The 14,615-nt window shown below is 41.7% G+C and overlaps 1 protein-coding gene across 2 annotated transcripts in view; it reads left to right on the forward strand.

Annotated features, from left to right (window-relative positions):
- MLH1 (mutL homolog 1) overlaps positions 1-14,172 on the forward strand; it is a 37,932-nt gene extending 23,760 nt beyond the window's left edge. For both annotated transcript variants that reach the window (XM_032792611.2, XM_032792612.2), the window contains 7 exons: positions 2,192-2,340; positions 6,430-6,538; positions 9,752-9,815; positions 10,739-10,903; positions 11,093-11,185; positions 11,837-11,950; positions 13,597-14,172. In XM_032792611.2, coding sequence (XP_032648502.1) covers positions 2,192-2,340; positions 6,430-6,538; positions 9,752-9,815; positions 10,739-10,903; positions 11,093-11,185; positions 11,837-11,950; positions 13,597-13,764 — 862 coding nt within the window. In that variant the 3' untranslated portion in view covers positions 13,765-14,172. The remainder of the gene's footprint in view (positions 1-2,191; positions 2,341-6,429; positions 6,539-9,751; positions 9,816-10,738; positions 10,904-11,092; positions 11,186-11,836; positions 11,951-13,596) is intronic.
- The last annotated feature ends 443 nt before the right edge of the window (positions 14,173-14,615 follow it).

Genomic DNA, 14,615 nt, shown 5'->3' on the forward strand with positions numbered 1-14,615 from the left:
CTGAGTGGAGTGTACAAATATGTGAATGTTCTGATATCTGGTCTCCAGTACCTTTTAGGTATGACTCTTTTAGCAGTATCAGCCCTTTCCTTGCCAGCTTCTGTGAGCAGGGCCTGCCTCTCACTCACAGCTTAACTTTGCTTTATGTTAGCAAAGTCTTGACCATTACTTTAGTTCAGGCCTCAGGCCTCATACTAGGCCTCTGATAAGGGTTTATGTTTCAGGGCCTCATCTTACCACAGTTGATACTACTTTTGTTTAGTAAATTCATTAGTTTTATAAGAAACAGACTTTTTTATCCCGCACGTTTAAGAAAAATTAAATGCTATTTTTGTGCATTTATAATTGAATTTCCATCCAAATAGTTTGATACACATGGCAAGTAAAACAAACTAATATCTAGTAAATAAGAGAAGTATCACTCACCATAAAAGATAATAAAATTTAGAATCTGAATAAATGTAAGTTAAGTTTTATAGTTGCTTAAATAAATGTAATAGGTATAGTGCATCTTCCTGGTTAGCAAAAGGCAGCACCAAATTTAGTGTAATTAGTTGCAAATCAACATGTTTTAATAGTTATCAACCAATGAGAATCAGCTTTTCTTAGTGAAAATAACTAAAATGTACAAATGCAAAACAATTACTATTGATTATTCAAATCAAGGTTTTCTGGTTGTTGATTTGAATCATGGTTAAAATAGGCAATTTAAATCAATTCATCCTGCTGTTTATGCAGGTGTGCTGTCCAGTTTGGGTGCTGCTTTTTTTTTTTTTGTTTTGTTTTGTTAAGAAAACGGGATCAGGAAAGCTGTAAAACAAAATATGAACAAATATTGTCTTGAACTTTCACAGAGGAACTAAACTCTTTATTAAACAATAACACAATCCTTGTGCTTCTGCTGGAGAATCAGAAAGTGAAAATGACCATTCTCCAAGGTAAGAGATGAATATAAGGGAAACGAACAGTGTAAATGGTGAAAAGTAAATAGGATATGTTTTATCTAAGGCGATCATGTATGAATCATCATCCATTATGTCCACCTATGGAGGATTAAGTACAGGGAGAAACTCAATGTGCAGGGAGGTTACACAGTGTTCCTTCTCCAGTCTTGCACACATTCTCTGGAAAAGATCGTCTAACCTGAGGCTATTTAACTATATGCAAAGCTCTTAAAAGAGGATCCCCGGAGCAGCCAGTCAGGGGAAGCCCTTGTTGCAGGCACAGAGGGTACCCGAGGCAAGCAACAGTGGTCCGTGCCTGGAGTGCTTAGCGCCAATAAACACACCAGGGTGGAAAAGCAAGCAAAGTTTATTTGAGATCTCAAAGCGGTGCTGGGAGACTTAGCATGCCTCAGATCCAGCACACCTAATACAAGCGGCTTTTCCCTTTTTATAAGTTTTTTTTTCTCCTTCTTCTTTCTTCCCCCCGCACCTCCTCCTTCATCCCCCTGTAGCAGTTACGTAAGCGCAGGTGCATTAAGTAATCTTGGCCACGGCAGCTCATTAGTAAGTTTTCCTTCTGCAAGTTAACTTGTCCTTCTGCTAAAGGTGCACAGGCATCATTATTTCTGCTTTAGACCAATTAGAACTGTTGCAACTGATAACGGCTGTTACACCTGGCCTTTCCCATCTGCCAGCCTCTTAGGTCGATTAGAGTTCAAACATGGAAGGACTTTTGCTCACCAGAGGCCTAAAACAGGGAGACTTCATATTCTTATTGCCTTCCATTTTCCCAAGTTACTTAGGGTTATGCTTAGTGACACCAACACCCTGGTAGTGCTGGTCAACTGGAGCTGCTCTGACAGTTTGTCCAGAGCTACCAGGGGGAGAGATTATTTGAAGAAACTCAAATGTAGTTAAGGAGCACGCAGGATCTTTTGTGATATCTCCTTTAGGGCCTGGTCTAACTCCTGTTGAATTTGATGGGTGCTGAGTTGGGCCTTTAAACAGTTGATTTGTCCAATGTGATTAGTAATAAGGATCCCTAAATAGCTTTGACAGTTGCCCTGTTTTGTCAAACACTGCCTTGGAAATTAAACAAAACAATCTTTCCTTTGAAACTTTTTGGAGCTAGCTGGGTTTCCTGATTGCTGTTTAATGTAGGGTTACCACACTTCACTGCTGAGTATATACTTGTATATTATTCTAATGAGAATAGAAAATATTTCCTCTTTGTCTCTGTATTGCAGAAAGAGACAGTGGACAGGCTCTGATGTGGAAATGGAAGAAGATGATACTAGAAAGGGAATGACTGCTGCCTGTACCCCTAAGAGAAGGATTATTAACCTAACCAGTGTATTGACTCTGCAAGAGGAAATTAGTAGCCAAGCACATGCAAGTATGCAAGCCACTTGTTCCTCAAGATGGTTATTCTTCTGACAGTTAAACAGGATTGCTTGGATTACTTAAGATAATTTTATAAAAGTGGTACAAGAAGCCTATTTCTGTTAGAAAAGAAAGTTTGCTGGGGCTCTTGCTGTGTATCTTGTTCATGTTTCTTAGCTTGCAGATTGACCTGCTAAACCAGAGCAGTGTTGAATTAATCCAACTGTCTGAGCAAAATTTGTATTAAGTTTTTAAAACCATGACAACTAGCTTCTGCAGACATTTTCCACTTAAACAAGAGAGGCGCGCACTTCATATCTAAGGGCTGGTTTAGCCTTTCATGAGCCTGCATATTAAACCACATTACTAAACAAAATGCACTAACATGTAAGACTTTTTTCCATTCCAAATACAGATATTAGCTTACCCCATAGATGAACAGCCTGCAAAATTGCAGTCTAAATACCAAGGTTCTATGTTTATTTGCTCTGGATACAGGGACAAAGTGAGGTTTCTTAAACAATGGAACTTGTGTAAAACAATAAGACATATATTTTTTCTTTCTTTAAATAGATTTATAATGGAAACAATGATGGGACAGATTAAATTGCTGTAGCTTGTGCATGGCATTTTTATTTGAATGAGGAAAGGGGAACCACTTTCCCTGTGTCACTTAGGGCATGTTTACACTTGCAAATGTAGAGTGCTTTGAGTTAAACCAGCCTTCGGAGAGCGCAGTAGGGAAAGTGCTGCAGTCTGTCCACATTGACAGCTGCAAGCACACTGGCGAGGCCACATTTGCAGCACTTGCAGCAGCATTGGGAGCAGTGCATTGTGGGCGCTATCCCACAGAGCATCTCTTCCAATTCTGGCACTGTGACTTGTGGGAAGAGGGCAGGAGGTGCGGGGCATTCTGAGTCCTGTCCAAACTCCCCATGATGCTTCACATCTGAGCAATCCCTTTGCTTCCGTCCACATTTGGCGACATCTTTCAGCATTTTTTGTACTGCGCGCTCTGTCTTAACTTTCAGTCTGCGGGAATGTAGCCTGAACTGCTGAGGAATATGCTGACGAGTCTCGCCAGCACATCATGTTTGGCAGTCCAGTTATTCCTTAAGATCCAAAGTGACAGTGAGGACTCCAACGATATCGACTCTAGTAACGCGTACGATACGAGATTGCTTGTGGTAATCATGGACATGCTCACCACCGTTGACCGGTGTTTTTGGGCTCAGGAAGCAAGCACTGAGTAGTGGGATCACATCGTCATGAAAGTCTGGCATGATGAGCAGTGGCCGCAGAACTTTCGGATGAGAAAATCCACCTTCATGGGACTGTGTGATGAGCTCGCCCCCACCCTGTGGCACAAGGATATGAGACTGAGAAGTGCCCTGCTGGTGGAGAAGCGGGTGGCTATTGCAATCTGGAAGCTGGCAACTCCAGACAGCTACCGATCGGTTGCTAATCAGTTTGGAGTGGGGAAATCGACTGTTGGAATCGTGTTAATGCACGTTTGCAGGACCATTAATCCTGCTCAGAAGAATCGTGACTCTAATATGCATGATATTGTGGCTGGCTTTGCACAAATGGGTTTCCTTGACTCCGGAGGGGCGATAGATGGGACGCATATTCCAATTCTGGCACCAGCCCACCTAGCCTTCGAGTACATTAATCAGAAGGGCTATTTCTTTATGGTTCTCCAGGGGCTTGTGGATCACCGTGGGCATTTCATTGACATTAACGCAGGCTGGCCCGGAAAGGTGCATGATGCACACATCTTTTGGAACACTGGCCTGTTCAGGAAGCTGCAAGCCGGGACTTCTTTCTCAGACCAGAAGATCACTGTGGGAGAAGTCGAAATGCCCATTGTGATCCTTGGATACCTCGCTTACCCTTTAATGCCGAGGCTCAGGAAACCCTACACAGGGCCTTGACAGCAGCAAGGAGCGGTTCAACAACAGGCTGAGTCAGTGCAGAATGACTGTGGAGTGCGCTTTTGGCCGTTTAAAAGGCCGCTGGTGCTGTCTGTATGGGAAGCTGGACCTTGCCGATGACAACATCCCCACGGTTTTATCCGCATGCTGTACCCTCCATAACATTTGTGAAGGGAAGGGTGAAAGATTCACTCAGTCATGGACCTTGGAGGCTCAACACCTGGAGGCTGAATTTGAACATACTTTGTTGGACTGGGTTCTGAAGTGACCATGGTGATACTTGAAGTGCAGGTGGGGTCACCCCCAAATATCACGTCCAGTTCTTTGTAAAAATGGCAGGTCGTGGGGGCAGCACTGGAGCGGCTGTTTGCTTCACAGGATTTACGGTAGGCATTCTGCAGCTCCTTCACTTGAATCCTGCACTGCAGTGCGTCCCGGTCCTGGCCCCTTTCCATCATGTCCCTTGATATCTGCCCGAAGGTATCGTAATTCCTATGGCTGGAGTGCAGCTGGAACTGGACAGCTTCCTCCCCGCAAACACTGATGAGGTCCAGCACCTTGCCATTGCTCCATACTGGGGATCGCCTGGTGCGTAAAGGCATGATCACCGGGAAAGATTCGCTGAGAGCACTTCAGCCTGGCTGAAAAAACAGGAAGGGGATTTTCAGAATTCCCAGAGAATATAAAGGGCGGGTCTGATGGTTGGTCACCCGAGGACAGGGCAGTAGAGTTCAAACTGATGAGCAGAGTGGCTAGAACAGGCATTGTGGGACACTGCTGGAGGCCAATCAGAGCACATTAACAGACCAGGGTGTCCACACTGACACTGGGGCGCTCCAGCAGGGGCGCATCAAACGTTATTCCTCTCGCCGAGGTGGAGTACCAGGAGCGCTCTAGCCACGGAGTCAGAGCGCTCTACGTGCCTTGCCAGCGTGGATGGGTCGTGAGAGTGCACTGGGTTGCTTTAATGCGCTCTAACTCGCAAGTGTAGCCATGCCCTTACTTATATAAGGATTTCACTGTGACAGGTAAAATACTGTTCCCAGCTTGCAAATTCTTAGGGCAGTTTCCTCTCAGATGGTGGTTCACTCTGCATCTTCTGCACAGCACAATCCTTTTTTATTAGCTTTAACTGCAATAGGAGTGGCATCCATTCAAACATTCCAAGCCTATTAAGCTGGTCTAAGTACTGGAAATCATATGGCATGACACTTTTTGTCTAGTTAATTTTAATTGGTTGGTAACAAGATTCAGGGAAATTCCACAGTTAAGTAGGCCTGCATCTACAGGTACCTACATTGGCTGCTAAGGCTAAGAAATCTTGACTCCTAGCAATCAAAAGGTTTAATGATGTTCTCCTTGAAACTCCTCAGTGGCTGTTAGTACTGAATGCAAAATTCCATATCCTGATGTATCTAGTTCACCCGCTCGGTGCTTACATATGAAGGCATTGCAGTTGCAGCTATTCTGTAGCCACCAAAAAACTTCCCAGAATGTTAGCAGTCAGAATTTGAGCAACTGTTCCATTTTGTGTTACCCTTGGGAAGAAGCTAGAACAATGTAAGAGTAGGCCTTTTTAATAGAATGGGTGGAACGGAGCTTCATTTGAAGAGTCTCACTTTTTATTATAAGCTCCCTTTTTCTAAACAATGAGGACAAAAATTTCTTCTGGGAAAACAAATAAAAAGCTAAGAACGCTGATCTACGTATATATTTGGTATCAGTAGGGAGTATAGCCTGAATAGGAACGACAGCAGGGTCAATTCTTAAATCTGATTTTACTCTGGAGGGTTTCTTTTGCATCGCCAACTTTCTTTTAGGCATGTTTGGTATTTATTAATCTTTTCCAGCCAGGAACTTCTCCAGTAAAACATGATAAAATCCAAGTAAAATATTCAAGATTTTTACAAATTGTTTTCACTCATGGTTTGAATGAAATATAAACTTTCTCATTCATACATTGTGTTTATCTATTTTAGGATTAAACTATTGGAGTGTTTAGAATTTCCTTGATAGTTTTTAGTACTTGTTTATTTTGGACTGAAGTGTGATTCAAGTAGTAGTTTGAGATTTTCACAACTTGAATAATCAAGATACTATGCAGACTATAGCAGATCTGGGCTCAGGGGAATTTGTATGACCTCATGTTGTTAGATGTATTATTCCAGGTCTTCAGGAGATGCTACGTGATCACTCGTTTGTTGGTTGTGTTAGTCCACAGTGGGCCCTGGCACAATACCAGACAAAGCTGTATCTTCTCAATACCACACAACTCAGGTAAACACACTGATTCATACTGTTAGATGTGTTGTCAACAGTTGAAATAACTGGTGAACACAACTGAGTAGTGAAAAATAAGAATGAAAGAAATAATAGAAATGAGGTACAAAGGCATGGTGAATGCTGCTTTTGAAATCTAGCCAAATTGGTGATTTGAAGAGCACTCAAGTGTTAAAGGCCTCAAATTTTTAATCTATCTTAATTTTTTGTATTGATCCTGCAAAATTTATAGGCTGCTGCTACGTAATTAAAATGCACTTTACTGTGTTGTATCCCACTGACTAAAAACCCAGAAGATGAAAGGAGTTTGATTCTACATCACACTTACCCATACCATTCATTTGAATAGCTAAATTACTGAAACGTCAAAGAACCTAATACTTTTAAAATCAGTTCTGTGCCTGATTACAGAGCCTGCAGAATATAGGGACAATGCAAATCATGTGTGTAAACCTATAAAAAACAACTGCCAAATTTAGGCCCAACTGCCTTGAGGTGTCAAGTTATGTACTGTCTTTTATCAGCACAGAATCAGTCCTTTTCTCCCAGATTAACACCACACAGGTGAGAGATTAAGTGTTTGTCTACACCAACATTTAGTTCTTGGCAAGATGGGGTGTAAATCTACCCTGCAGTGTGCTGATCTGATTATACGTGGTATTTGTTAAGAGTGCTTTGGTCTAGTCCTCGTTGAAATGGGAGATTTGAGTGCATTAACGAACTGTTAATCTGCATCAGCAGGATCCACGTGGGTAGTAAAAGCACCACAGGGCTGAACTAAATGTTTATGTAGACAAGCCATGAAATCCTAACACATCGGTGTACTAGAGCTCTAACAGGCTGTAATAAGGTTCATTCTGCAGCTAAGGCTTTGTCTACACTGGCAAGTTACTGTGCAGTAAAGCAGCTTTCTGCGGTGTAACTGCCAAAGTGTACACACTTAGGGCATGGCTACACTTGCAGATGTAGAGTGCTTTGAGTTAAACCAGCCTTTGTAGAGTGCAGTAGGAAAAGCGTTAAAATCTGTCCACACTGACAGCTGCAAGCGCACTAGCATGGCCACATTAGCAGCTCTTGCAATGGTCACAGAGAGCAGTGCATTGTGGTAGCTATCCCAGCATGCAGCTGGTTGCAATGTGCTTTTCAAATGGGGGGTGAGGTGGAGTGTGATGTGTGTATGTAGGGGGAGAGAGAGTGGGTTTTGGGGGGCTGAGAGGATGTCAGCATGCCACCTCTTTCTCTCACAGCATTCCACAGTAATGGTGGCTTTGTTGCGGGGTAGATAAGCAGCCGGTTGTCAGAAACGGAGCTTTCAACGGGCATATCCGCATTCCTACAGTGCTTACAAAACAATGGCAAGAGTGGCCACTTGACTTAAGGGGATTATGGGACGTTTCCAGAGGCTGATCAGACCGCAGTAATGCAACACCTCGTCCACACTGCGGGGGCACAGCAAACGTTATTCCTCTCGCTGAGATGGAATACCAGCAGTGCTGTAGCTGTGGAGTCAGAGCACTCTATGTGCCTTGCCAGCGTGGATGGGGAGTGAGCTAGGGCGCCTGGGGCTGCTTTATTGCGCTGTAACTTGCAAGTGTAGCCAAGCCCTTAGTGCGCAGAAACTCCTCAGTTGCAGCGTTGCAAAAAAATCACCTTGAGAGTCATAAGCCTTAAAGCACAGAGGCTCCAGCGCTGTATTGGTAGTGTAAACATGTTACAGTGCACAAAGCAATCAGTTAGCTTCCGGAAGTGTCCTGTAATCCAAGTGGCTGCTCTGCTCATGCGCCCTTCCCCTTTCAAAGCTCTGTTTCTGACAGCTCTTGCATGCTGTGCTGATCTATCTGGGACACAAAGCAAACCATTAATGTGGAATGCTCATGCTGTTGAACAGAGGCAGGTGGGGGGAGAATGCTGTGCAGAGAGCTGGGGAGGGAGGCGGGGGCTGATGGGGGTTTCCCCCTCCCTCTGCCTCAGGACTGGTGGCTTCCTGCTGCTGTCTGAACTTAGACAGCATGCTGACACACACTGTCCCCCAAAACAAACTGTCTCTTCTCCCTCCTCCCTCGACATCCCCCCCCCCCCAACTCCATGTCACAGTCTACCCCCATTCAGTTGAAAATGTAGGAGGATGCCCATGGAACAGTGGGATTGGTAAACCTGCATCATGTGATGGTGTGCCCCATGAGGTATTGCAAACCCTTCCCAAAGCACCCTGCAGCCAATTGCACAGTGGAATAGCTACCACAATGCAGTGCTCTCTTTGCCTTTGCAAGAGCTGCTAATGTGGATGCGCTCCACCATCACAAGGAGCAGTGTGGACACGCAACAGCGGTTTGATTCCAGTGCTTTAATAAAAGTGGTATAACTTGTGCAGAAACTTGCCAGTGTAGACATACCCTAAGATCCCCACTCCCATCATCTTGAAGGTCTGTAGAGGGTGTGTATAGATTTTACTGACACTTATTTGAAGGAACAAAAGCATTCCTCCCTTGTTTTTATAAGGCTGTTAGTCACTGTATCTTAAACAGTATGTGTGTATTGTTCCCATTTGTTACCAGATCTGTGGCTAGTACTGCCTCCCCTGTTCCTCCTCAGCATTTCTTTGACTTGTAACCTGTGGCAAATGAATATGAAGGTTTAATGTATGATAAATAGGAACAAGTGTGTAATAGCTGCATGTTAAGAGTGTGTTAAGCTTTTGCACAAGTATTGTGGAGACTGCTAACACTTAGGAACAGGCTTACATTTATATGTGTATCATATGTGCCTGGTGGTGCTATTGCTAGTTACAACATTTCAGTGACTTTTTTTCTTGGGGGGGGGGGGGGGGCAAAAAACTATACAATGGAACCTCATTTATCTGATTAATTGGGACCAGGGCAGATCGGATAACCAAAAATCTAGCTAAACTGGAGAATGGGCAGCTGGGGCTCTGTCTGTCAGCCCTGGGCAGCTGATAGTTCAGTTAATAAGGGAAGCTGGCTGATGGAGGCTTGGTTAAATGGGGTTCTATTGTATTGCCAAAATCATAGTTTTATTAAAGGACAATCCATTCTTATTGCTGTTTCCCATAGGATGTTTATTTCTCTCTCCTAAGTATCATGTTTTTTCCCCCATGATTCTGCCATTACAAAGTGGAGAATATGCACATGACACAAAATTAGACAGAAATGGTTATTTCAATAATAAACTAATTCTCTTCCTCCCATTCAGCCAAGAACTCTTCTACCAGATTCTTCTTTATGACTTTGCAAATTTTGGAGTTCTGAGGTTGTCAGTAAGTAGAACTTCCCTTCAACTCTTACATACAGGTTTTGGAGAGAATGATCTGATATAAAAGTTTTAACCTCGCATATGTGGGCCTGGTAGCACACACAATTAATGACCATGTGTAAAAAGTTGGTCTAAGTGCATCACATAAGAACAACTGGGCAGACACAGAGCTGGAATTCTCCTGGTCAGCATTCAACTGTCTTAATCATCTTTTCTCTTCCTGCAAGTCTCTGCCTTATTCACTACATTACTTTCAACTTCTGCAGCAACTGAGGCTGGGGTCCTACAAACGTCTCCTTCAGCCCCAATTCATCCCCAGAGCGGGTCCATTCCGACACACATGCACTTGGGGGCTGAATTAAGGCTACACAGACAACCTTAATTTTAGCATTTCCTAACTATTAGTACTTGATTTTGCAACTTTGATGTAGTTTTTTGGTAATTTATGTTCTGTATAAAGTATGTTTGTTTATACTGCTGACTAGGTCAAACTTCAGATATGAATGTGGATCTCTGTTAAATGACTTTTTTAAAAAATGCATTCCCTTTATATGTTTAATCTCCTTTGCACTTACATGAAGTAGCAGATTGTGATGATTCCACAGTTGCTGCAAGTTGTGATAGTGGTTGCTTTATTATCAATGTCAGATTCTGTTCCTTAAACAGCTTCATTGTTGATGCACTAGATTGTGTGTTAAAACATATCTTCGGTTTTGCTCTGTCTTCAGCAGAAATGTATTGGGAAGTACTTAAATATGCCACGGTATTTTCCAGTGGGCTTTAGCGAAAGGCTTGCTGTAAAGATTCTTCTGTATTTTCAGGGCAAAAAGTAAAATTGACTGACTGCATGAGGAACATCTGGATTTTGAAGGGTTGGAGTGTCTGGGTGGTAGTAATGATTGTATTGTACCGCGTGGTCACTTACAGGAGCCAGCTCCGCTGTATGATCTAGCTATGCTAGCCTTGGAGAACCCTGAAAGTGGTTGGACAGAAGATGATGGCCCAAAGGAAGGACTTGCTGAATACATTGTTGAGTTTTTAAAAAAGAAGACTGAAATGCTGAAAGACTATTTCTCTCTTGAAATTGATGAGGTGATTACTGCTGTTGCTTCTGTGTCATACGGTTATTTGTATAACTTAAGTGTTGGTAATGCACAATAGGAAACTGTATTTAATATTTTGGATTTGCTTTAAGGCTAGTACCAACCTGATAGTCACTTACTGTACATTTTTATAAGACCCTAGGTATTTTACCATGTAAAGAAAATGTTATGCTTACAGGATGGAAACCTTACTGGATTACCACTCCTGATAGACAACTATGTTCCACCATTGGAGGGACTACCTATGTTTATCCTTCGCTTAGCCACAGAGGTATGGGGAAGCTAACTAGTCTGCAAATTTTACCTTCTTTTCATCATTGTCATTTATTAGGAAATGTGATTTTTAGATGTTCTCTAAAATGAAGTTACTAATAGTGGTTGAATTATTGCATGCCTAAGAGATTCACCAGAAATTGATGTGGGGAGAAGAGTTCATATATAATGTCATAGACCCTGTTCTGACAGAAGCAGTTGGTGCAAAAGTACAACTGCCAACATTCCTGCCTCAAATGACCACACACAGTATTTTTAAGTATCTGCCAGTGTAGTAATTATCACATAATAGTAATACAGATGCTGACATGTGGGCAGTGCTCTGAACTTTCTCTTCTAAAAGGAAAACTGCACTGATTGCTTAAGTCCATTCCTAGCTAAATATTCACTATATAAGAAATTAAAATGAATGTTTAGAAACTTTTGAAAAAAAATTTTTACTTTCAAAGATAGGCAGACTTTTAGACTATTCCTTGCTTTCTCTGTATCCTGACCTTACACCGCCAAATGGCCACGACAGTAGCCTCTTTTAAATAACCGGACATTAAGTTAACTCTGTAGACTGGTAAGTAGCAGTAATGTTCCTTCAAAACTACTATTTCAGATACTGAAAGAAATGTTTGCTCTCATCAATTTTCTGTTTTGACAGGTAAACTGGGATGAAGAAAAAGAATGTTTTGAAAGCCTCAGTAAAGAATGTGCCATGTTTTACTCCATTAGAAAGCAGTATATTATGGAGGAATCTGACTTGACTAGCCAGCAGGTATAGTAACTGCATATGCTGCTGCAATCACGTGGGTAAATCACTTGTGTTGAATTGTAAAAACCTTTAAAGATGGCTTTCATGACTAGTCTCCCCCTCTGTGGAATCAGGTGAACTGAACAACAGTGCAGCAGGGTTCTGAAAGAATATACAAGCTTATCCTTTAGACAAGGCTGCTTTTACAGGGCGAAAAGTTATTAAATAAGAAATTCCCCTGTGCTTAGAAAACATTGTGAGAATAAAGTCTAAAAACATTGCCCCACAGCTTCTATACAGGATGATTTTCTCCTAAAGATGACCTGGTTCATGTACACCTCTACCCTGATACAACACGAATTTGGATATAATGTGGTAAAGCAGTGCTCGGGGGGGGGCACACTCCGGCAGATCAAAGCAAGTTTGATATAACACGGTAAGACTTTTTGACTCCTGAGGACAGCATTATATCAGGGTAGAGGTGTACCTTCAAAAAGTGTACATTCAGGTTGAATCTCTTAAATACCTAATTACTCTTTCAAAGTGCCCAAATCAGTATCAACTAAGCACTTGCCAACAGCTGATTAATCATGTTGTGAGTTTCCTCTGAATGATACAAAAGCAATATTAATAGCACCTGTAATTTCACAGTTTCTCAAACCAGAGAACTAAGGCATCTCCAGCTGTTAAGACATTGAGCTGAACTACAAGACAGCCTAATCCATTTGGGCCCAGAATTTGTGGAAAATCTGGTGCATTCTTGCGTGCAGTCCCCCCCCCCCCCCATCATGAATTGTTTTAATAGCACAACATCATTCATGGGTGTATTAACATTTCTATATAAAACATGAAATAATTATTCTGCTCTCCTTGACAGCGGGGAGGTATCAGCTGGAGTATTGTATCAAGTTTTGGTACCCCACTTAGGGATGTGGACTAACTGGATCATCCAGAGGAGAGCACCACAAGAAAGTTTAGAAACATGACCTATGAGGAAAGGTTAAACTGGGCTTGTTTAAACTAGAAGAAAAGGCTGAGTTGGGGGATTATAAATCTTCAAGTATTTGAAGGACTGTTATAAGCAGGGCTTTGGAGCTGTGCTCCAGCTCCACTGCTCTGGACTCCACTTCAAAGCCCTGGTTATAAGTTCTCCATGTGAAGGGAGAGTAGGACAAGTAGTAATGGGCTTAGGTTTGATATTAGGAAAAACATTCTAAGGAAAGGTTAAGCAGTGAAAGAGGTTACCTGAGGTGGCTGTGGAATCCCCTGATTAGAGGATTTTAAGAACAGGGTAGGTGAACACCTCTGTTGCAGAAGGAGCCTTTCAAAGTGAGCACTTTATATGAAGCATGATAGACTAGTTTATTATTACACCCAAACCCTGCACTGGAAATTTTTGAAAGGTATTTTGACTCAACCCTTTTCTCTAGCTTAATTTAGAGCTAGTACAATTCTCTTAATGGTAGTGAGGGGCTGTGGTTATGTGAAAGCTGACATGGGGATGCTTTTATTTATCAAGATAGTGAACTAATTTGCAAATAAAGTAAATAATTAAGCACTCCCAACTACAGCTGTTTAAGCAGGAACAAGTCAAGGTTTGGAAAAACGTATCAAATCTATAAAATTGGTTTTAAGAGAACTTGTTTTTTAAAACTAAACTTCTCTTTCAGACTGAAGAGCTTGGATCTGGTTCATCATCATGGAAATGGACTGTGGAACATATTATTTACAAAGCTTTTAGGACTCACCTTTTGCCTCCTAAACACTTCACAGAAGATGGCAACATTTTGCAGCTTGCTAATCTGCCAGACCTTTATAAAGTTTTTGAGAGGTGTTGAATATTTCAGCTGGATGAACTCCCTGGTGTATCCCATTGTTACATACCAGGGGGATAAAGCCGGATGACCATAATGGAAGAAAGGAGTGTGTCATATTGCCTTTCAGCAAAGAGTATTTCAGAAATAAAACTCTCTATATTCAACTACTGTAGCTCTTTGCTGTAGTATTTCACTGTAAGTAACAAGAGAGACTTTGCTATAGTTAAACGTTCCAGCCATGTTGAAAGCTTCCCTTTCACGCAGAATGCAGCAGATTTCCTGATAAACAGCCGTGAAGATCTGTAGGCTAGAGCCTTTAGAAAAAAAATTAAGTGGCTGTTTACATTATCAAAATTAAGCTCACAGCTCTAAAAGTTAAACCTACTTTTTATCTGTACTTAAAACTCAATTAAAGTTTTGAAATAGCAAGTGTAAGATCAGGAATGTTTACTAGACCACCTTACAGAATGTTGCAGGTAACAAAGTGATCAGCTTGGTTTAAATGTCTAAACAAAGTATAGCTCCTGAAACAGCTTTAAGATTGTATATAAAAAAACCACTCATTTCTGGCCAGTACAGTGTCCATTTAATGAACTCCTCAGACATTTCCTCACCCCTCCTTCCACCCTAAAGTTTCATTCCACACTTAAACAGCAGTTGCTATACAAACCTCTTCCTTGGTTAAAGTCCCAATTTATATATAAAGAGTAGCTGAGCTAGTACTTCCTTGGCAAAATAACCCAGAACTCAGCTATGCTATCACCCATGCAAAAAAGCAAGTTTGATAATAGTCCCTATTTTATTTTTATATAAATTTAAATATTACAAAAATGCACCTTTCCATCAATTTATAAACGTTAAGGAACATAGAC

This window comes from Chelonoidis abingdonii, chromosome 2 (genome assembly GCF_003597395.2).
Source record: "Chelonoidis abingdonii isolate Lonesome George chromosome 2, CheloAbing_2.0, whole genome shotgun sequence".
Taxonomy (NCBI): domain Eukaryota; kingdom Metazoa; phylum Chordata; order Testudines; family Testudinidae; genus Chelonoidis; species Chelonoidis abingdonii.